Source organism: Stegodyphus dumicola, chromosome 4, assembly GCF_044657685.1.
Source record: "Stegodyphus dumicola isolate Sdum_Otavi_A_Nest chromosome 4, ASM4465768v1".
Taxonomy (NCBI): Eukaryota; Metazoa; Arthropoda; class Arachnida; order Araneae; family Eresidae; genus Stegodyphus; species Stegodyphus dumicola.
The window spans coordinates 15,354,275-15,377,960 of record NC_140771.1 but is presented as its reverse complement, the minus strand read 5'-3'; the positions used below and the strand labels follow the sequence as shown (position 1 = coordinate 15,377,960).

Genomic DNA, 23,686 nt, shown 5'->3' with positions numbered 1-23,686 from the left:
AGCTTTCTTTTAATATTCGTCACGCGCTGCACTGCGCGAGAAATAAAACCATTTAATTTATAATTGAACTAACATTAGCTTTTTAAATACCAAATTCGTAACAATATATAACAAAACAAATATAAATTCCTTGCTTACTATCCTTGCATCCACTAATAACGGGAAGATAACAACGTATACACATGTCATTTTGCCAAGGTATTGAGCCAACAGCATTAAAATAATTGCAAAATATATTTTGTATATACACGGAATTTGAAAGCAAATGTCTCTTTCGCCAATGAGCGATAACTTATTCCTGTTTGGCTTTCAAGACTGTTTACGAAGTGAAGATGCTAATCCGGTTTCGCGGAACCGCAGTTCAGAGAATTGTTTCTTTCGACGTTGTGTTCCGGCAACAAATAGCGTATGTGATAGGCGTTTAAGATGAGTGTCGTGAGCCCAACGTTCTAATATAAACGCCCTAAGTATGGGCCTATAGGATGCTTTTTGAAAATCTTATGTAGACAGTGATCTTCCACTTGTTTTGAAAGTCACGAGTGTGCAAAATTTCATCGAGATCGGAGTAAAACTGTAGATTTGTATGAATTACGCACAAATAAACGGACACTGTTCTTTATATACATATATGATTTTAATGAATTCAGCTAACGTCATTTCATAAGCCCAGTTAGTAATTAGTAATAACTGAAATGAATCTGAGTTTATTGCTTTTAAGTCGCTTTGTTTGTTAATTAATAACATATTTGACAGAAAAATTAAAAACCGCAGCACATATGATAAAAATATTTTAATTCGGGCAGTAATTAATATATCTTTTGAATCACTGAATTTGTTTATGAAATTTAAAAGACAAATATACTGCTAATGGTAACACACTTCTTTTATACCGCCGAGTTATGTGATTAAATTTTAAACATATATATCTTACGCTTTTCAGAAATGCTTTATACTATACATTTTATCGACATTGTTGTTATATAAGTATATTTTTTATTTATCTATGCAAGGAATGTGACAGTTATATGCACATTTCTGAAAGAGAAACTTTAAACATAAATAGTTGAAAACCATTATTCTAAATGATTAGATATGCAGCTACTTTCTTTTACAAACTCATTTGATTTTGGACCATTTTTAGAAAATTCTTCATCTTATTTTAGGAAATTCTGTTGTTGGAAATACTCACTTGGAATCTGCATTTAAGGAAAGAAAGCACGTAGTCACCCTTTAAGAGACTCTATATTCTCGAAGTATTACAGAAAATGTTCCTTGATGTAAATTTCCATCATTACTAAAAGCTTTCCCAGCTTTCAATCTTGTGAACCTAATGTCCCTTAAAAACATTTTGCGGAAGAAAACATTTCGCAACGTGTTTTTAATGGGCACCAGGTGCGTCCAGATTCTATTTACGGGAAGCGATTGATCGATGAATGTACTCACGTATAACTGAATGCTTGTATAAAAGAGTAAGAAAAGACAGCCCATTTTTAATTATTTCTAATTTTTCGAAGTATATTATTTCATATCTAGTACTTTTTAAGAGATTTCAGAAAGGTAACATTTGAAATATTCAAACAATGATCATAGAATGAATATAAAGTAAACAACGGACGTACATTATTTTATGTCAATTAAAAGAGACGCAATCAGTTAAGAAATAGTCTTTATATTTTTAAAAATCTGAACACAGGAAGAACGAGGAATTTTATCTTTAAATTTCATCTTAGACGAATCTATAAGAATTTGCTTAAAAGGATTGGGTTGAATAATAAGCGTATTTTGATTATTTGTTGAAGATAGTTTTCTAAAATTTATGTCTGGTAAATTAACACCGATTCAGGCACCGTTTGTGATTTTATATTCTAGTTTACCTTTGAAAATATCTGCTAGCTATTACATGCTAATGCAGACTACAAAGCAAGACCAACCTTCATCATAATATGCTACAGTCGGAAATAAGTAAAGAGTATCTTAACTTATTTCCGATTGAAAACAATAATTTGCTTTTACTTTATTTTCGCGTAATTTTGGGTTCGGTTGAATGAAAAATGCAGTTTAGGTTAAATTTAAACATTTTAGTTTCGTTTAGATTTCATTTGGAATTAATATATTCAATAATATTAGTTTCTTCTAAAGCAGATAAAAAGTTATACAAATGCTTTACTTCGAGGTGCATATATCTTGAGACAACTGACCTCGAAGACTTTAATTAACAGAGATTTTTGAACTTTCAAAGTAAAGAATTAATAGCAATGCTGGATTTCGTAATATTATCTATCATACGTTAAAATCTGTAATTAAATAACAATGTTAAAACATTTTGTGTGAAAGTAACATTCAGTAATAGCAAAATTATTGTATGTCATTTTCCTTTGAGAGCTGTAGTCGCTTTAAAATGATTTAATTTAGAAATAAAATCTTACTTTCAAAAAAATAAAAGAAAATGAACTAAAGAGCTCAACATATGTCTTAAAATATAAAACGCAAAAGTACTACTTTTTTTTTCTTTTAGAAAAGAAAAAGACGCATGCATTATAAAATTTCGAACACTAGTTTTCATAAAAAATAAGCTAAGCGGCAGAAAGGCTGTCCACTTATGGTAAGGGATGGTTTCGTGAAGGAACTTTTGAGGGAAACTGGATGTTATCCATATTGCACATGGAGAAAACCACGAAAACTCCCATGCAGCCAGCCAATTCGCCTGAAATTTAACTCAGGTCAATGATACAACAGCAACGAAAGCAGGAGACTCGAGGTTAGAAACCCGTTCGGTATTCACTATAGTCCAGTACTCAGCAATTATTCAGTAGTAAAAAGGACGACAACAAACAATCATAATTCATTTCACTCCAGATTTTAAAAGAATAAAATTATGAAGAAAAAAAAATTAATTTGTTTTGGTTTATTATACCAAAGCACACTAAGGCTATCTGCCTAAGGCGAGGGATCCCTGCGTAGGGGACTTTATAAGGGAAACTGGCTCGTATACATGCTACACATGGGGAAAACCATGAAAAGGGACACGCAGCTAACCTTTCGCTTGGATTCAACCGCAGGTCGGAACTTCCAGCGTTCAGCGATTTTACCGCTCGGCCTCTGATGGGCCCGAAAAAAATTGATTTAATGTAATACTTTATTTAATTCTTAAAGCGATATATTTTATACTGATACAATTAAGATCATATTGATATTTCATAAATAATACTTTTTGACGTTTTATATATTTAAGGTATAAAGTTCTTAATAATGTTTAATTACATGAGTTCAGGTTTTGATATGATATAAACACAATTAAATTTTGTGGTTAATTTATAATCCCTTGAATAAACTATTAATAATTTAAACTTATTGAATTATTAATTATTACTCATTCGTTATTCTCTCATATTTTTCCCCTTTGATTTTTATTTGTTCATTTCAGAGAAAGATAATTAATTTTTCTTCGGATAAATATATCACGTTTTTATCTTCTTCTTGTTGTTTTGATATACATACAATTAAATTTTGTCTTTAATGTATAATCCCCTGAATAAACTATTAATGACTGAAATTTATTGAATTATTGATTATTATTCATTCATTATTCTCTGATATTTTTTCCGTTGATTTTTATTTGTACAGAAATGTTCATTCCAAAGAAAGATAATTTTGCTTTGGATAAGTATATCACGTTTTTATCTTGCTGTTGTTAATTATTACTCATTCGTTATTCTCTCATATTTTTTCCGTTGATTTTTATTTGTACAGAAATGGTCATTCCATGGAAAGATAACTAATTTTTCTTGGAATAAGTATATCACGTCTTTACCTTGTTGTTGTTGTTTTGATATACATACAATTAATTTTGTCTTTAATTTATAATCCTCTGAATAAACTATTAATGACTGAAATTTATTGAATTATTAATTATTATTCATTCGTTATTCTCTCATATTTTTTCCTTTTTTAATTTATTTTTATTTGCAAATAAATGTTCATTCCAGAGAAAGATAAATTATTTTTCATTGGATAAGTATATCACGTTTTATCTTGTTGTTGTTGTTTTGCCTAATCTCGCTTGTCTGATCCTTTTTATCTTAAAATCAGTAACTAAACAGCTGAAGCTCCAATAAAACATGTTTTTATTTTTTTGCACTTTTAGTCCAAACCTCAGCTGGCGTGACATTCAGCACATCATTGTGGAAACAGCCCGCCTTCCCGCACTAAGAGAAGACGGATGGATGATAAATGCAGCAAAAAAACATATCCATTTGAAAGTCGGGTTTGGGATTCTGGATGCGGAAAAAATGGTCAAAGCAGCGAATGAATGGCAGCCTGTTAAACCGCTTCACATTTGGGCATCTCCACCGTACACATCCCCGAAGTAAGACCTTTTTTGTTGAGTGCCTGCTGTTCAAACAATAAACAGTAACTCGGGAATGAAATGAATAAAAATTTGCTGCAGAATGTACAAATAATCCACTCGCACAAATATCGAATATCGCCCAGTTAAACATCCGTTTTAAGATCGTGCATTTTTATTCCTGTAGATATTCGTTGATATTTAAACAAAGTTTTTGTGTATTATTTCATTCACATATATACTTTTAAGTTATTTCAGTAATATATCAGTTCAGCTTCACACTTAAATTATGTCTTAAATTGGATGGTTTTCATGGAGAAATGTTACGGCATGCCAATGCATATACAAAATACATTTTGCTGCAATATGCTATTAAAAATAATCATCTTGGACAGAGTTTCTTACACTTGAAAGGTTTCTTAAATGTTTATTAGCCCCAAAGGGAAGCTATACGTTTCGAAAACGCAGTTTACATTGAATCACTTAAATGCGATGTATCACTTTTCAGATTGTTGCCACCAAATATTATCGCCATGCATTATATTTAAAGACACTTAATATTGAAGAATTTTCATGAATGTATGTATACTTCTCGGAATGTGAAAAGAAAGGGTATCTTGAACCATCAAATTTTGGATAATGTAGTCCTCCACCCCAATATGGGCATCAGGAAGCTCGAATTTAGAATATTTTTATTGTCTGTTTTATATTTCGTAAAACTTTAGCGACTTTTTGATTAAAAAACTCAACAACTTTAAAGTGAGTAGTGGCAACACTGTAGGGAATAAAACATTTTTATTTCCAGCGCGCGAGACGGTGTATGGGAAATTCTAATAATATCCTGTTTTTAAATATTTTTAGCTCAAAGTGGCGTTAGCCCAAATGCTTTCGAAACGTATATGTGACTGTAAATGAAAAAAAAAAAAAATGCCCGTTTGGGAAAATTTTTTTTTATTGTTTTGATACCGCTCAAACCATATCTGAAACACCTTTGGTTCCCAAAATGTCGTCTTATGAGCATTGCTCATAAGACGACAAAATTAGCCATTGAGAAACAATGCAAACCTTGCACACACAATAAAGAGGACAATTCTATATCTTCCGTCCTGCTGGACCGATTGTCGAAATTTAACTTGCATTTTCCATCATGTCTCGAAAGTGCGACTTGATATATATTAGATTTGTGTATAGCATCATTCTCTAACATAGGTATTTTGATACAATCGCACTTTGTTATGAAATAAAGTACCAATTTTTTCCAACTTTCGATTCTACGAGTCAAATTATGCCAAAGTGCCAAGTTTTGTAAAATTCGCACGACTACTTTTTAAAATATTATCTCTCAAAATTTTAGCTCCTCAATGTTAATTGAACTTGGTATATATTTATTAATATCTCTTTTTTCATTAAACTTTATGATTCTTTCTTCCTTTCACATTTCGAACAAAACAAAATTCGACCATTTTTTTATGATTTATTTTTAAATAATTTTTATAAATTTTTTGGAAAAAAAGTTTGAATTATAACCTATAAAATTTTTACCATCATTTCAAAGTAGATCTATTTCTGAGCATACCTGCAAAAAAAATTAGTTTTTAATTCAAAATTTCCTAAGATATACGTAAATTTACATTTTGGCATATTCGTTATAAGCGATAATAACGCCAAATGTCGTATACTCACTTTGTTGAAATTATTTGAAAGTATGAATAATGACCTTTTTTCTCCTAGTGTGCAATGAAAAAAACGAAAGGAAAATAGGTTGCTATAAATTAAGAAGTTCGCCAAATGAATTATTCTTGGCGCAAACTGAAAAAGTAAGCCAGGATAAATTTTTAAATTTATCGAATAAAATTCTCGAAAATTACAAAATTTAATGTCTAGGCATCATTTCAGTCGTAGAATCGAAACATGGAAAGAAACTGGTATGTTATTTCCGAAAAAGTCCAATTTTGTGTCCAAATACTTATGTTAGAACAATGATATATATAAATCTAGTGTGTATCCTAAGTCGCTCTTTCAAGAGATGGAAAACGCAAGTTAAATTTCGAAAACCGCTCCAATAGAACGAGAGATATAGAACTGCAGGGTGTACATCTCAGTGCAAGTAGAAGCGTATTCAGTATCACGCAAGTCTTACAAGAGAAATCGTACACTTTTGATTTCTGGAAATAATACCAAAATATTTAGATGCATTAAGTTTAAACTATTAAATGTGTTTTCTATTGGATTATATACTAGTTACATGCAGTGTTTCTTGCAATAAAGATTTTTCATGAAAACGAAACGTAAATAGCTTACACTTTATATCTTCTTTTTGAGGGGATGAATCATGTCATAAAAATAATCGAAAACTTATAATTCTGTAAAATAAAAATATATAAAAAAAATCTTGTTATTTTTAATGCTTTATTGATTTATTATTAGCTTTCAAAATTTTTTTAATTTTTTAGAATGAATTGGATTTCTATTTATATTTATAGCCTAATTTTACACCACACGTCTTGCATTACTAATTTCAATTGCTGATTTGAAGTAATGTTTTATGTCTTTCCAAGTATGTTTGCGAAAGTTTAGATCTGGACACTCAAGAGAAATTTTGTTATATTGTAGAGTCATTATTTTTTTTTCTTTTTTTAATCAGGAGAAGTGAAAAATGAGCGACGCCTTCGCCAGGAATCGAACCAAGGACCTCTGGAATACGCGCCCAACGTGCAGACCACTACACTACGAAGGCATGCTAAGATGGCTGGAGAAATACTTTATGTACTCCTCCTTTTAAAGGGCGGCTGGGGTTTTTAGGGGACCCAATCGCCAAATCCTGGTGTGGAGAGTCATCATCCACCACCCTTTTAGTTCGGGCGCCACTGTAGAGTCATTAGGTGTTTTTTTTTTAAACAGGAGAAGTGAAAAATGATAAACGCCTTCGCCGGGAATCGAACCACGGACCTCTGGAATACGCGCCCAGCGTGCGAACTACCACACCACGAAGGCATGCCAAGAAGGCGGGAGAAATTCCTTATAATATCATGAAGAAGGAAAATAATTAAGAAGTGAAATAGAATAAAAAAATGAATTTGCTTCATTAGTGATTAGCTAACAACTTTGCTGTGAATTACTGACATTTAAGAGAACGGTGTTTGTTTAAATATTCAATACCTCTTAATGTTTAACTACGGTTATTTATTTGCCTATTTTTATAATCCTTTTTCTAACCTGTAGGAGATCTTTAAAGTTTCTTTGAAATAACTTTGTTGTATTGTAGTCAAATATTAATTGCGAATACTGCGCATGTGTTTTAGTTCATGTAACTCTTCAGTTTATTTTATTTCTTAATATTTAAATTAACTTTATCTTCAATTCCTGCAGGTTCATCCTCCCAAAGGAAGAACAGTCCATTTCTTTGGTGGTCCATAAATCTGCTTTTCAGACTCTACAGCGAATAGATCGCCTTGAGAGTGTTGTGGCTACCGTCAATATTTGTCATCCGAGGTGTGGAGATTTGGAAATATACCTTATTTCCCCATCTGGTACAATATCTCAGGTACTTACCAGAAGAACATACGACAACGAAACGACTCAGTTGCCTTATTGGGATTTTCTGTCACTTCACTTTTGGGGAGAAGATCCTGAAGGACGATGGACTTTGAATATTTCAAATGTTGGTAGTGATGAAATGGGGACGCTGGATTTTTTCTCGCTCACATTATACGGAACATCCTCCTGAAGTCCATCTGTTGTTATAGTCTATGAGGAAAACACTATAGAAACGCAAGTCCAGTGCTGCGACTATCATCACTGAGATGCATATTGGTTTTACTTGTCCAGTGTTCTGACCTCTGTATTTGCGGTCCATTTAATTTGTCCAGTTTAAGATTACTTACACACCGTGCCTGTAGATTTAGACTTTTTGAAAATTAATCCTCTTTTGGAAAGAGAAAGGCCAGCTATAGATTCTTAAGTTTGAAACAAATGAGTATAGTTCCAAAGATATTGTAATGTACCTCCCTTTTACTGTACTAAACTAAGTGTTGAGGAACTTCGTGAACTACTAAGCGAATAATTGCCCAAGTCCAGGAGCAGAAACGTAAACTCAAGAAGGGTTAATTACCCTTTATTTGCTCAAAATAAAGATTTACAGTTGCCCCCTTTGTCAGGGCGTACAACAAAGCCTCCACTTAGTCGTAAACTCAAAATGTGAGAAATAAGAACTAACTAATGTCTAACTAAAGCGATTTAGCCGAAACTGACATAATTCTAAACTAGTTGGCCTGTACTATTAACTTAGCTAGCGAAGCTATCAAAAGGCACGTAATACGGTCGAGCGTAGTAACAGTTAGGGAAACGTAGCCAAAGGCAAACACGCGCTACTTAGAGAGAGTCCTAACTATCTCTGTCGATGTCAGTGCAACTGTGACTTAAATACTTTCTACATCTCATTTGCATTTAACGCGATTCTAAAAACTCATTCTGGTAAGGAATTGTAAGCTGAAGCTAGAAGAGATGGGAAAGTGATATAAAATTAAAATAACTGTTATAAAATTTAAAAATACCTTACAGTTTAATGATGAAAATTTGTGAAGGGTAGCTAGTTATGAAGTTACGTACAAACTACTATCTTGCAAATATTACAAATGGGGTTAAAGCTTTCACAAAAAATAATATCCACCGAAGGAACATCCATTGAAGTAAACAATAGCTAACTAGTAACTTATTAGTTCCACAACAATCAAAATAATGTGTCTTAAAATATTTGCAGCTTGCAATAAAAAACATCTTTTATGTAAACTGGCAACAATAAGAACCTCTATACAAATAATTATTTCAGTTGTTTATTAAAAAAAGATAACGAACTAATTTTGCTGTCAACAAACTCACGAGAAGTTAATTCTTATCGAACGTTTCAGTAATTTCCTTGAAGAATCTGACTCATGCCTAAGTTTAGCTCTTTAGAGAGTAGGTAGACAATGTAACTAGGTTGTCTAACAAAATATCAGTCACTTGTTAGTACAACCCACCTTTATTATACCTTCATAATTCCGTTTTCTTCCATATTACCTTATTATGTTTACTCTTGGAGTGAGTAAAACGATTCGAAACAAACAAACAGCTAAAGAAAACGGCAATTAAAAATTTAATTGGTTAGTTAAACTCAGTAGAAAAAATCAAACAAAATTCTTTCATGTTAAAAAGAAATAATAACGGCTTAGTATTATAATTCTTTTAACTGGAGGCTATTATTAAGACACAATAACACGCCGAACAAATACTAATTCAGAAGTCAATTGCGGTTTTACAGCTGAGGATGGTGGTTCGGTAAAACCATCGAAACTAGTCCTGTGAAAATTTCGAAAATATAACGCTGATTGTTGTTGTTTGACTTCTGAATTGGAGGCTATTATTTTTATTCATTTATCTCTCCGCTTTCATCGCCAATACTTTTTAAACACCTCTTTCTCTTCCTGAAATATCTAACATCAATTTTGATTTTTGCATTTAAAAAGAGACTTTCACTAAAAAAAAAACTGAATTTAAAAAATACATTTCAGGCAGAAAGTTTGAAAGGAAATAAAACAAACTTATTTAGGATTTGACCTAGAAAACCTTTATACGTCACGTGACACTATTAAGCAGAGGGAAGACGAATTAATTTAATTTATAGTGGTAGTTAGAAATATTTTGAGAAGGCGAATTAATGACTCATAGATCATTATAGTATGGATTACATCCTATAATTCCTGTAAAATGATCGAGCCTTATCTTAATAATGGCATTCTTATTACGAACTAAAAACCAATAAATTATAAAACTGCTTTTTTTGAATTAGAAATATAAATCCATAATTGAACTGCATCACTCTTAAAGAAATATACCTTTGTATACGAAATAATGCAGTATTTACTACAATAAACTTTCATCTTGTATTCGGGCTCACTTAAATGAGATGTTAGAATTTGGGTGACTGTAATTTCAAAGGAATAGCCCTCTTTTTTAATATATAATTTCAAGGAAAGTACCTATATTTTATGAAGGCTGTGAATCCAGAAGAAAACCGACCTCTAAAACAAACCGGAGGCTTCGTGCGAAAATCACCTGCTTCTGCATCTGTATTTTCCAAAAAGGTCATGGTTCAGGGCGAATCGCAGCTTCCGTTGTAACACTTAGTTGTATATTATTTATACTAAGAAAAATGAAATATTTAAAAAAATGATATTTTTTTGTTTATTTCATTAAAAGTGTGATTTTATAAAATAATAATGCAATACATCCCTTCTAAAATAAATTGTCCTTGATTTAATGCGTTTATAATTTTTTCACAAACATGGTGTTTACATTTATTCCATTAATGACTCAAAACCTAACACTGGCATCAATAGTAGCATACTCAGCATTTAATTCAGTTATTGCAATACAATTTTTTTAGTCCAAAGGGCAATTCGCCCTGAAGGACTATTATTTTTGTTTTGTCATTTTGCGTCGGTTCACTATAAATGTCCGATTCACTTTTCAAATTGTTGCCACCAAATATTATCGCCCTGTATTATATTCATTGTTAAAGTGTTATATCCATTGTTATTGTGCCCTTCATTGTTGAAGGAATTAAGCAATGAAGAATCTGCATAAATGTATGCATGTTTCTCGCACTGTGATACAACAACGGTGCCTAGAGCCATCCGATTTTCAATAACGTACATTTCCACCCGAATATGGGCATCTGGAAGCGCTAATTTGGAATTTGTTTTTAGTCCAAAGGGGCTTTGTTCTGAGGGACTATTGTTTTCGTTATGCAATTTTGCGTTAAAACATTATAAATGCCTGTATCACTTTTCAGACTGTTGCCACCAAATATTATCTCGCTGTATTATATTTGAAGAAATTAAATACTGAAGAATCTGCATAAATGTGTATATTTCTCGCATTGTGATAAAACAACGGTACATAGAGCCAACCAATTTTGAATGACGCAATCCTACTGAGAATATGGGCATCTGAAAGCCATTTCATATTTTGTAAAACTTTAACGAATTTTTGATTAACAAACTCGAGGATTTCAAAGCGAGCAATGGCAACGTTGTACAGAAAAAAATATTATTATCTCCAGCGCGTGAGACTGCGTATCAGAAATTCTAAAGATAGGCTCATTTTAAAATTATTTTGCGACATTGCTATTGAACTAATTTTTTGTTTGTTTGTTTTGTTTTAAGTGCAAAGAACATGCTATTTAATAAATAAAGGTAACACACAAAATGTTAAAAAAACGACCCTTTGGACGTAATTTAAAATCTGAAACCTTTCAGATTTTTTTTCGGGTTATTTTAATAAATTTCGAACTGTCATAACGCTTTTTAAATGATTTTTTTTTCTTTAAGAAGCTGCTGTGTTTAAAAATTTTAAACTTGTATAAAAATTAAAATAGTATTTCAAAATCTCCTTCATCGGATCTTATTCTTTCCTCCAGCAACTATATTCAAGCCGAAAGTGTTAAAACAAGATATTTAAGCTTAAATATTTTTTTTAACTTACGGCTTCATCTTAATTATATGGATGAACGATTTTGTATGGGAACAGGAAATGGGCGATTTTGGAAGAAATTAAAAATCATTTTTCCCATATGCTATAGTTGTATAACAGTCAAGTCCCGCTTTCTACTCTGTGCAAAGTACAAATAATTTTCAACGATTCTTTTTTCCCTTGTCTTCTCCTACTCATAATTTATATACGGATTCTATATCGAACTCGAAAAATAGTTGATTAAATTTTAAATGAAAGTTAACATTTAAATTTTTGAAGTTGTTTTCTTTTCCTTTATGTATATAGATATATATGTGAGAAAATATAAACTGCTATGATTTTGGAAACTTATGTACTTCTCTTCCATTAAAAGAAATATTTAATAGACTTCTTGAACTTCCAAAACTTGTCCTACAATTCTCACTATTCTAAACGGAAAAAAAAATTGAAAAATGGAATTTTCCACTATTTGGCAATAAAATATTTAAACAAGTATATCATGTATACCAATGAGAGCTCATATATCTACGAGTATTTCTAATCTCTCTCTTTTTTTTTCTTTTTGGTTCAAGAATTTAAATTTTAAAAAACAATTAAACAAGAAAATTTAATTTATTATGAACGAACTTTCAGATACAATGATGATCCCATCACTTTTAATAACTTTAACAAAATAGAAAATTCCCAGATTTGTTCCGAAAGCCTCATTCCTAATAAAATCAATTCTTCACAAAACGTCATCGAATTTCTAAATCTCCAAATAGTTAACTACACACAGATAAAACTCTATGACAAAACCAGGAACTTTAAATTTGCATCTAATAAATTAATTAATTGGACTTCAAACATTTCCAGAAAATTAATTAGTAACACAGTCATTAGTCAAATACATCGAATCAAAAATATGTATGAATGATACACAGATATTCAAAACTAGATATTAATACTTATTCAAGTTCTTAAAAATAATTTGGTACCAGGTAAATTTATTAATTACTGTCTTAAGAACGCAGGCGTTGAACACTCAATTTAAATCTGTACATACATCCATACTTTTAATATAAAATAAAAGAATGTATTAATTTTATTTTACTTTTAATATAGAGTTTAAATCTAATGTATTAATTTGTATATATTTCTATTAATACCTTCTTCTGTATATATTAATTAGTATAGCTTTCAATGGTTTTTTATTTATTTATTTGTTGTTTTTACAATATTATGAGAGGGTCAGGGAACGTTTTTTCTAAAGTGAGTCTCTCGTTTAATTTAGTTCTTAACGAGTACCTTAAATTAAGAAGAATATATTACTCATTTTTATTTTATATTTTGTTTATGTAAAATGTTATGACTTAAACAGACTTCTTTCTAATAATAGAAGTTTGTTCATAACTTATATTCTAACTCTGTAAAATAATTAATTTGATTCGTACTTGGAAAAAAGAAGAAACACTCTCATTTAATTTGGTTATTGTTATTTGATGGTGGATTGTTTTGTTCCCCTTGACAAGTCAATTAATCTACGATCAATAACAATAGCTACCTCTTCAGTACTTTACATTTTACTTTTTATTTTTACTATTTAAAAATTTTATGCTTCAAAATACTATTTCTATATAGATTTTAAATAATTTTTACTGCAATAAAAACCTAAATAACTTTAATAATATTGTGGGATACGTAGGAAAGAAGACACCATTTATTTTTAAGTCATGGCCCAGATAGCCGTAGATATTGCTGGCATACAGATAGGATACGTAACAGCGTAACAGACGAATGGAATTTAGGACCAAAAGCAGCTTCGGATTCACCACATAATTTTATTTCCCGATGAATAATTTCTTAGGACATATATTCTTGGTTTACACATGCCTATGGGTGTGACAGGCATCCCCCAATTCTATATACACCACATTTCGAGGCAATGGATTAAACGGAGAAGTAAGCAACGCACTTTAGCACAGAGAGAGGAAGTTAGTGTGCATTTATAGTATTGAATTCCTTGTTTAAATTATGGACTGCGATTCGACAAGATCTTACTGCATTGCAGATGACAGAAAGCAGTTTATATTTCAGGAAGGGCATGTAGCTAAATTAAACTAAAAAACTGAAAGGACTATTATTAAATCAAAGTTATTAATTTTCTTTCACATTTCAAATCTTTTATATATATGTATGCTATCATATTTCATTCAATATGTAATGTTCTAATCAGCTTACAGTTCATTCTATGGTGGTTTTAATATAGTAATATTTTCTGATTTTAATGAATAAATGTTTTTGCTTCGGCAACTAAGTTTCTGCACAAAATTGTAATAATACTTAAATAATCTTAAGATGAACATATTATTTACCTCCTAAATACCCATGCATGTAATAATTTTGAGTGCTAAAGTGTACCCTTCATTCTGTTTATCGAATGAAGACAGAATAATCGTTTGCGTTCACCTAATGGACGAAAATAACTTTTATCTCCCTTACCATGAGCTTATCGTACTTCCGGGAAGTGATTTTCCATCACGGGAAAACAGTGATCACATTAGTGGTAGATGATTGTATTTAAAACGTTAAGTGGAATCAGGTATGAGAAGCTGTTGATCTCATATATAGTTCCGCAGTATGCAAAATTTAGAGAAAAAAAATACGACATTATATTTATTTATTTATTCAGGATTAGCTTTGCCATCCTGAATAAATTTTATATATATATATATTGGCTTGGATAAGAGTGGATGACGTGGTTTACAACTTCGTGCAAGGCTTTGTAAGGAAACTGGTATATTTACGCTCTAAATAGGAATTGCTTCATTATTTTTAGGTTAGCACTACATAGGTAGGAACCGGAGTTTCTCTTGATTCATATTTAAAAGAACGATAAAAGTATGCAAGACAGTCCAATTTTAGATACAAGTAATACGTGAATAACTATTTACACACTAAATATACGCCAAACGTTTTTTAAGCGAGTAGATTAAAAAGTGTTTATATCATATAACAGATTTTTCATGACTAGTTTTCCATTTTATAGAGAGAATCCTTCAGATAAGATCCCTAGCAGAATAAAGAACAACTTCCATTGCAAACAGCACATGAAAATATAAAATTTGCAAATTTAGTACCGTTTAATATGACTAATTTTTATTTATTTATCTTTTTAGTGATAATACATGAGTGTCACTGAAATTAAAGGGCTGCTAAGTGATTTTTTTCCTGCAGGAATAGCACTTCCACGAAGCCTCTAACATTCTACTTTTTAGTTATTAATTTCTATTTTTTAAGGATTTTTCTCAGTACGCATAAAATGTTTCTTTTCAAAACTTACATACATACATAAGTTTACTACAACTTACATAAGTTTGAGAATGATATTCTGATGTTTACATTTAAGAAAAAATGGAAATGCTTCAAGAATTTCATACGCTTAAGGCGTAACTTATAAAATCGGTTCCTGTTTGTTGACATTTTCTGAAAGAGGAACAAGCACCAAAAACCAGTGAACACAAAAAATTAGAGAAAGCGCAAAACGGTTAAAATAATATAAAGAAAAACGTTGAAATATAAAAACATACGAAAGCAAAACAATACAAAAAACAACACTATTGGTGCAGCCAAAAAAAAAATATTAACAAAAAAATGACAGAATCCAGCAACCTTGTGGAATAGCAAAAGAAAAAACAAAATGGCGCGAAAGTGCAAGCGATCCAAACTGGAAGAAATTTCCCGAAAATGCCAGTTGGTAGCAAAAATCAAAAGAGAAAAGAAACATGCCAAAGTAAAATGTAAAATTATGCAGAGCAAAAACCCTACGTTTGGCGTAGATTTTTTTCGAGAATCTATCAATTTCGAGGACAATAGATACAGGTTCCTCTTCACCAGGAGCAAAGAAATCTGCAGAGAAGAAAAGCCACAGTTGTAATTATATCCAAAAGAATTAAAGCGAACGATGAGTTTCTTCCATTGGTGAATTGGACTTTCTTGAAGCTTTTCACATTCAAAAGGATTTATCTCGTTTAGTTAATGACTTTAATTCCAATTCAGCCCCTTCTAACGCTTTTAAAATTCTATTAATTTAACTTTTCGATTTTTGTTACAATTTTTGCCGACAGATGGCGGTACCTTCTCGTTCGCTTATATAACTGTGGCTGCAGATTTCTTTGCTCCTGATGAAGAGGGACCTGCACCTGTTTGCCCTCGAAATCTATAGAGTCTCGACTAAATCTACGCGGAACACAAGGTTGTTATTTTGCCTAATTTTATGTTACTCTCTGCTGTTAAGTATGTTGGTGGGGGCATTAGGGTTTGGATATGTTTCTCTGCTTCTGGAAGGGAAACTACAGTTTTTTTATAAATGACTTTGTATATGGATGAATATACATATATAAATATTCTTAATGGAAACCTAAAAACATGTGCTAGAAATCTCGGATTGCAAAATACATTCAAGTTCTATCAGGATAACGATCCTAAATATACAACCTTAAATGTTCGCTTGTGATTATTGTGCAACTGTCCTGAAGTGATCAAAGTGCTCTATTAGTCTCCGTACTTAAATCTTATCAAGCATATACGGAGTGAGCTGGAAAACGAATAGAGAAACATGACATTTCTTCGAAAGTTCTACTGAAAACAATTCCTATGGGGGGACAGTAACAGAACATTTTTACACGAAAAATATTAGTTGAATTCATGCCAAAGTGCATGAAGCCGAATGCAGACTTGCGGAACGCGAGCTGGCGCATACGCGTTATCGTAATTGTCTTCATTTATTTTGCCCAGTGAGAAAAATTTCCATTATTCGCGATAACTCATAAACCAATGCAATAAAGGTACTAGATTACACGCATCGTATCCATAAATGTTCTCTTTATTTTTGCAGCCGTTGGTCGTAGACAACGGCTTACAGTTACAGTCACAAAAATGTTTCAAATGACGCAAATTTTAAAGAAATCAATTTTGAAAAAATTAAGAACACTAACTTTTTATGCGTTTCCGAACACTATACTACATTTAGGAAAATCCTGAAAATCCTGTGCTCGTTATAAAAAAATAAAACCCAGAAAGTCTGATTTCCGTACGACAACAACTAAAGACAGATATTAAATACCAGTATCATATTAACTTCCAGCATCGTATTTAGAGGGCATATACAAATCGAAGAACGAAAATGTGCATGTATACATAACTGAAAATTTAAAAAAAAAAAATTTAGAAGATATTAATTTAGATTAGTTTAGAAAAAGTCTTCCGAAGTAAAAAGCATTTCTTTGCATATTATTTTCAAAACTATTGATCTCTCTCTCCTTATATTGGGTTGGCAACTAAGTAATTGCGGATTTTTTTTTTAGAAAATCAAAGAAAATTTTTTCATGGAACTAAATAACTTTATTCTGTAATGTATTGCCCATTTTGATCAATGACCTTTTGCCATCTTTCAGGCAGCATCATAATCCCACGTTTATAAAACGTTTGGTTTTTATTAGCAAAAAACTGAATCAGGTACGATTTGACATCATCATCATTATTGAAATTTTTACCATTCAAGGAGTTTTGTAAAGATCGAAACAAAACGTAATCAGATGGTGCGAGGTCAGGACTATATGGTGGATGTGGCAAAACATCCCAACCAAGCTCCAATAATTTTTGCCGAGTGACCAAAGATGTGTGTGGCCTTGCATTGTCATGATGGAATACAACACCTTTTCGATTTGTCAATTCGGGCCGCTTTTCTTCAACTGCATTGTTTAATTTCGTTAGTTGTTCAATGTAGACATCAAAATTGATCGTTCGGTTGGGTGGTAAGAGTTCAAAGTAGACAATTCCTTTGTAATTCCACCAAACTGATAACAAAACCTTCTTTTGATGAATATCAGCTTTTGATGTTGTTTGAGTTGGTTCACCTGGCCTGCTCCACGATCTTTTCCGCTTGATGTTGTTGTAAACAACTCATTTTTCATCGCCAGTTATCAGTCGTTTTAAAAATGGATCATTTTCATTACGTTTCTTTAGCAAATCGCAGCTGTTAATGCGTTGCGTTAAATGCGTTTCTTTCAGTTCGTGAGGAACCCATGTATCGAGTTTTTGAACATAACCAAGTTGTTTTAAGTGATTTTCAATGCGTGTATGTGATACACGAAGCTTGTCTGCAATCTCTCGTGTTGTACTGTGACGATCCGAATCGATTATTGCTTTGATTAGGTCGTCATCAACTTCAACTGGACGACCAGAACGATTGAAAAATCACCAGAACGAAATTTGGCAAACCAATTTTCACACTGCCGTTCATTTAAGGCTTCGTCACCATAAACGGCACATAACTTTTTATGAGCTTGCGATGCGTTTTTTCCTTTGCGGAAATAAAAAAGCAAAATATGATGAAAATGTTCCTTTTGATTTTCCATTTTTCAACGAACGCCAAACGAAAACTACGCAACCGATCAAAAATTTTTTTTACTGATTGACAGCTGAATTGCCAACTATCAAATAACAAAATGTGTTTTACATTTGTACTACGTCTGCAACTCTAAAAATTCAACTGAAGCCATCTATGAGTGAAATCCGCAATTACTTTGTTGCCAACCCAATATATAGGTACGTGTTTTAAATGTGTTTTCACGGAATCTTATAGAATTCTTGTTCTAGAAATTTCAGTATTGGCACGTAGACAACTCTTAATATTATTTACATCAATTAAAAAGAAAAAATATTTGTAGTTTAATGAATTTTGTGTACGATTACCAGATTATGATTCTAAAGTAACGCAACTTCATGTGACTTTTAATAACATACATTTAGACTGTAGGTTACGGTATGTTCATTAACTAGCTATTAAGCCAAAGGAGCGTTAGCGCAGAAGGGAAAACGGCATTTCGCATCAGTTTACTATAAAAGGCGTTTCACTATTTAAATTGTTGCCACCAAATACTATCGTCCTGTATTATATTTAAAGAAATTAAATAATGAAGAATCCGGATTAATATATGCATGTTTTTTGCATTGGGAAAAACAACGGTACCTAGAGACATCAAATTCTGAATAACCTAGTCCTCCACCCGATTTTGGACACCTGTAAGCTCGAATTTGAAATTTCGAATTTGTTTTATTTTTTATTTCATATTTTGTAAAACCTTAACGAACTTTTGATTAAAAAACTCAACAATTTCAAAGCGAGCAATGGCAACACTGTACGGGGAAAAAAATTTAATCTCCAGTGCACGAGACTATCGGAAATTCTAAAGATATGCTATTTTTAAGTATTTTTAGCCCAAAGAACATGAGCACAAATGCTATCGAAACGTGTATATGTATGCAAATGTAAAAAACGCTCTTTTGAGTGTAATATAAAATCTGAAAACTTCCAGAATTTTTTATTATAATTTCAGTTTTTACTGTACCTTCTCCTTTCCGTATTCCTCTCCAGAATGTAAATTAATTGTTAGTATTTAAGCTGATGTTTTTGGTTTTGAGACATGAGAGTGTTTTTGGCATCGCTTGAGTTAATATCTGCCATTTCTAGCAAGTCTAATGTTTAGCGTTGCGGTCCTCTAGCTGATGACAGTTATTTGACTTGCCGGTAAAGTTATTGAGCCAGTTTCCATTACAGTATTTAACTGTATAGTCCTCAACTACTCTTCAACATTTCATTTAAATTTAACTAACATTCAGAAGAATTATACGATTTTATGGTTACGCTTTCTTTCTTCGTTACTAAGCGGTAAAGATGCGATATGAGCTTCGTAGTACATTTAACTCTCGTACCGAAACCAACACTGTAAAACACATTATGGTTGTATAACGATTTTAAGCGTTTAATTATTATGGTAATGTCTAAATTATTTATCAATTACTGTCTGTTTTATCGTCAGAAATTGTTAATTGATAAAATTCCCTATATTTTAAATCTATATATATAAGCGGCTTAAGTGTTTGTCGCCGATAGTTTATTGGTTGCTTGCGTAACTGTAAATTGTTTTATTCCCCGTGCAGTGCAGCGCGTGACGAATATTATGAGAAAGCTAAGCCGAAAAAATTAAAAATATAAGAGCACGTGCATTTAACATTTAATAAATAAATTTAACATATACATATAATAGAATTCGGAAATATGCAACCGGCAACGATGAAAAAACAAATAAAAGGAAATAAATAAATATCTTTATTATATGTGCCCACCAGCGGCCGAGCGGTAAAGTCGCTGAACACTGGTAGTTCGGTCCGAGGTTCGAATCCCGCGAACGGGCTGGCTGCATGGGTGTTTTCGTGGTTTTCCCCATGTGTAACGTGTATACGAGCCAGTTTCCCTTAGGAAGTCCTCCACGAAGGCATCCCTCCCATTAGGCAGATAGCCCTAGTGTGCTTTGCCATAATTAAATACACCACCACACCTTTATTATATGCGGCATAAGTGTCTGTTTCTCGCCGATAGTTTATGAGTTGCTTGCGTAACCGTACTAGTCAATGGAGTGAAGTTGCCACGGCACAGGTTTGCCGTTTCAATTCAGACGTAGACAATTTCCTGTAAAACTTGCCTTTGCTATGAGCATCCGGAGCCAGCGGCCGGGCGGTAAAGTCGCTGAACACTGGTAGTTCGGTCCGAGGTTCGAATCCCGCGAACGGGCTGGCTGCATGGGCGTTTTCGTGGTTTTCCCCATGTGTAACGTGTATACGAGCCAGTTTCCCTTAGAAAGTCCTCCACGAAGGCATCCCTCCTCTTAGGCAGATAGCCCTCGAGGCTTTGCCATAATCACACACACACACGCTATGACCATCCATTAGTCTCAGGGCCAAACGCTTAAGCGTGTTGGCATTTTTTGACTTGAGCCTGCATTTGGACACGGTCGACTTTACGTGGCCTGTTCAAAAGTTCGTGAAAGAACGGACGTAAAATTAAAAATAATGGATGGTCCTCTGCAAAGCGAGCTTAAAAATGATGTAAAGATCTACACAAGAAATGTTGTGTACAAAGAGATCTTTGACATATGAATTAATGTTTCATTATTTAAATCATCTTTATTGATTGAGCTAGCCGTGGCTCTTAAGAAATGTACCGCCAGTGGTTTCCTTCATTGCACTCTACTTTAAGCAATTAAGCAAGTAGAAGGGGGAAACCCCGTGGGGCAGTAAGCAAAGGAGCGTCCTCGCCGCCTGCTCTGGGTAATTCAGTTTGAATTAGCAGACACCTTTGCACAAAGCGGTCATTTCGTATGACCGCCGGGCTTTCGGCTAATTGTATAGGAGGGGAAGAAAGAGAAAAGACATGGAGGTAGGAAAGGGAGGAGGGAACAACCCGCGCTAAAAGTGAAGCACTGCTTTTAAGCTTGGGTCACCAGATGGGTGTTCTTTGTTTACATTCAGAAGCTCGCTTGACAAGATTCTGATAGTATTTCGACACACGACAGTTCCATAGAAATCGAAAAAGGGACACTTTCGCATGAAAAAAACATTCATAGTGTGATGGACAATAGCAATTTGTATAGTTTAGTGACATTTACGCAAAAATCACATCTTGGTTATTTTTCGATAACTAACAACAGCGATTTTGATTATGAATTTGTTTTATAAAATTCTAAGCTGTTGCACTACAAAAATATAGATTTTAAGAAAAATGTTTTGCTTAAAGAATGAAAAATACCTTACTGTACATTTAAAATTGTATACGTCTTTCGATACCCTTGATAGAGTATTCGCTACTTTTATTTTATTTTCCAAACGTCAAAATGTTTTAAATGAAACAAATTTTTTTCACATCCATATATTATTGTAACATGTATCTTTTAAAATTTTTTAGAGGAGAGGCTTTACTGCTACTCATTTTAAACCCATCGTTTTAATTTTATATATCTGAAAAATAATCACTTTAGGCTTACACGTTTTACTTATTTGGGTTAATTAAAAATAAAATTACCATCAAATGCTGCAATTCTCGTCAAAATTAATAAATATACATACAGATATGCCAACAAGTTAGCTTTCCCTTGATTTGGAACCACACATTTGTGTAAAATTATGTACAGTTTTACACAAATGTGTGGAACAGAAGAGGGATACATTTGCGAATTTGGCGGAAGTACCATGTGCAGTCAAGATGATGTGACCATGTGAACGTGCTACATCATCAAGACAGCTTATTAAGAATTTGAAAATAGGGTAATCGACGCAAGTGAAAACATTTATATATCCTGCCAAAGGAGGTCCGATCATGAATGGTCCGATCAGAACGTAATAAAGAGTTTTGGAATATGTATTGTTGAAATGAAGGGTAAAAAAAAATCTAATAAGCATAATTAAAAAATTATTCTCCTTACATTTTATAATAACTCAGTTACAAGTTTTAAATAATACTTTAAAAAAAAAAAAAAAAAAAAAAAAAAAAACTTATTTTATTCCCTTTCAGAAATGTTCAGAGAAAGTCAAGTACTATTTAAAGTATTTCGCTAATTCCTAATAATTCTCTAATTTAAAATGAACCGAATAGAGCATTAATTATAAATTGACTTACATTTTTCGATTTAAAAGATGCCTCAGAAGCCAAAAAATCATGTCATATTTAAGAAAGTATTTTAGGAAGAAGCTCTATAAATAGAAAAGAAATAATACATAATTTTAATAGTAATAATACAATAAACTTTGATCTCTTAATTTTTGTACCTGAACCGAATAAAATCGAATTACCTTAATTCTTTTTTTCTAATGTAACTAACGAAAACTTGTGAAAATATTTCATTCAAATTAAACCATTCTGAGATAACTGTTCTGTGAAAAGTATAGCATTTAATTCCGTTCAGAATGAAATGTTGTTTAAAAATATGTTGTTTTCACATACTTAGGACTCTGAAGTGTTGTAGAAAAAGAAAATATTTACATTTATATGTATATTTACGACGTAATTACAAAATATTTACATCCAAACGCGTCAAATCCCACTGAACTCAATCGTAAATGACCCAATGTTTTGGTCACCACGTAGGGATCGCCGGTGCTTCAAAGCAGGGTACGGGAGAAACTTGTTTAGGGCGACTCCATCTTACTTCCTACCTACATGAGAAAAGAAAAGGGGAAAAATTTAACTGGTAAATTAATTTTGGCATAGAAATTACTACTGATTTTTAAGCAAACGTTACACTGTACTTTTGTTCTTTGACGCAGAGATCGTGTTTGATGGAATGTCTCCTTTAGGAACTTAAGCAGTTTAATATTTCACGATTCATATAAATCGCTGTTTCCCGCTTTGTTAAGCCTAAATTTTTCCATTCACGTTGTACAATTTTGAAGTACAATTTTTGAAGCATTGCGCTATCGAACACAGTTACTTCTCATGTCTAGATTTTCATACCTATATATGCTATGCTAGAATCTTCGGTGAACATTGCTTTTAAATAATATTTTCTTGTACAATATCCCGCAAATATTAAATATCAAATTAATGACACAACAGTCTTTGCTAACGACAAAAACCTCCATGAAGCTGTACACAAACAAATATAGCCGTGTTTGTGAAACCGGCAATACAATATCAGTAGAATGAAATGAAATTTACAAGGAATGTAAAGCAGAGTCCGACATGCAAATAATTAGAAATATTGGAAAAATACACCTGCTTAGGCTCAGCAGCATCTTATGAAAGGTCATAAATATGTGCGTCATATAAACAGAGGACTGTTGAATCCTTGCCAGTTAGCTAGCTGTCATGGCTGTAATGAGTCACTATTCCTCGTCGATGTCAAAGGGTAACTTGTAAGCCAGTTATAACGTTCTCAAGGAGGAACAATTGTTGACACCTTTAGGAAAGGAAAATTTTCGTGCAGCGACAGTGTTGCTTATGCAGGATATAAT

General features: G+C 32.3%; 1 protein-coding gene across 1 annotated transcript in view; it reads left to right on the top strand.

Moving 5' to 3' along the window:
- LOC118181579 (proprotein convertase subtilisin/kexin type 6-like) overlaps window positions 1–10,643 on the top strand; it is a 107,746-nt gene extending 97,103 nt beyond the window's left edge. Inside the window, exons 11-12 of the mRNA XM_035350732.2 lie at window positions 4,145–4,366; window positions 7,715–10,643. Coding sequence (XP_035206623.1) covers window positions 4,145–4,366; window positions 7,715–8,072 — 580 coding nt within the window. The 3' untranslated portion in view covers window positions 8,073–10,643. The remainder of the gene's footprint in view (window positions 1–4,144; window positions 4,367–7,714) is intronic.
- Window positions 10,644–23,686: the final 13,043 nt, after the last annotated feature.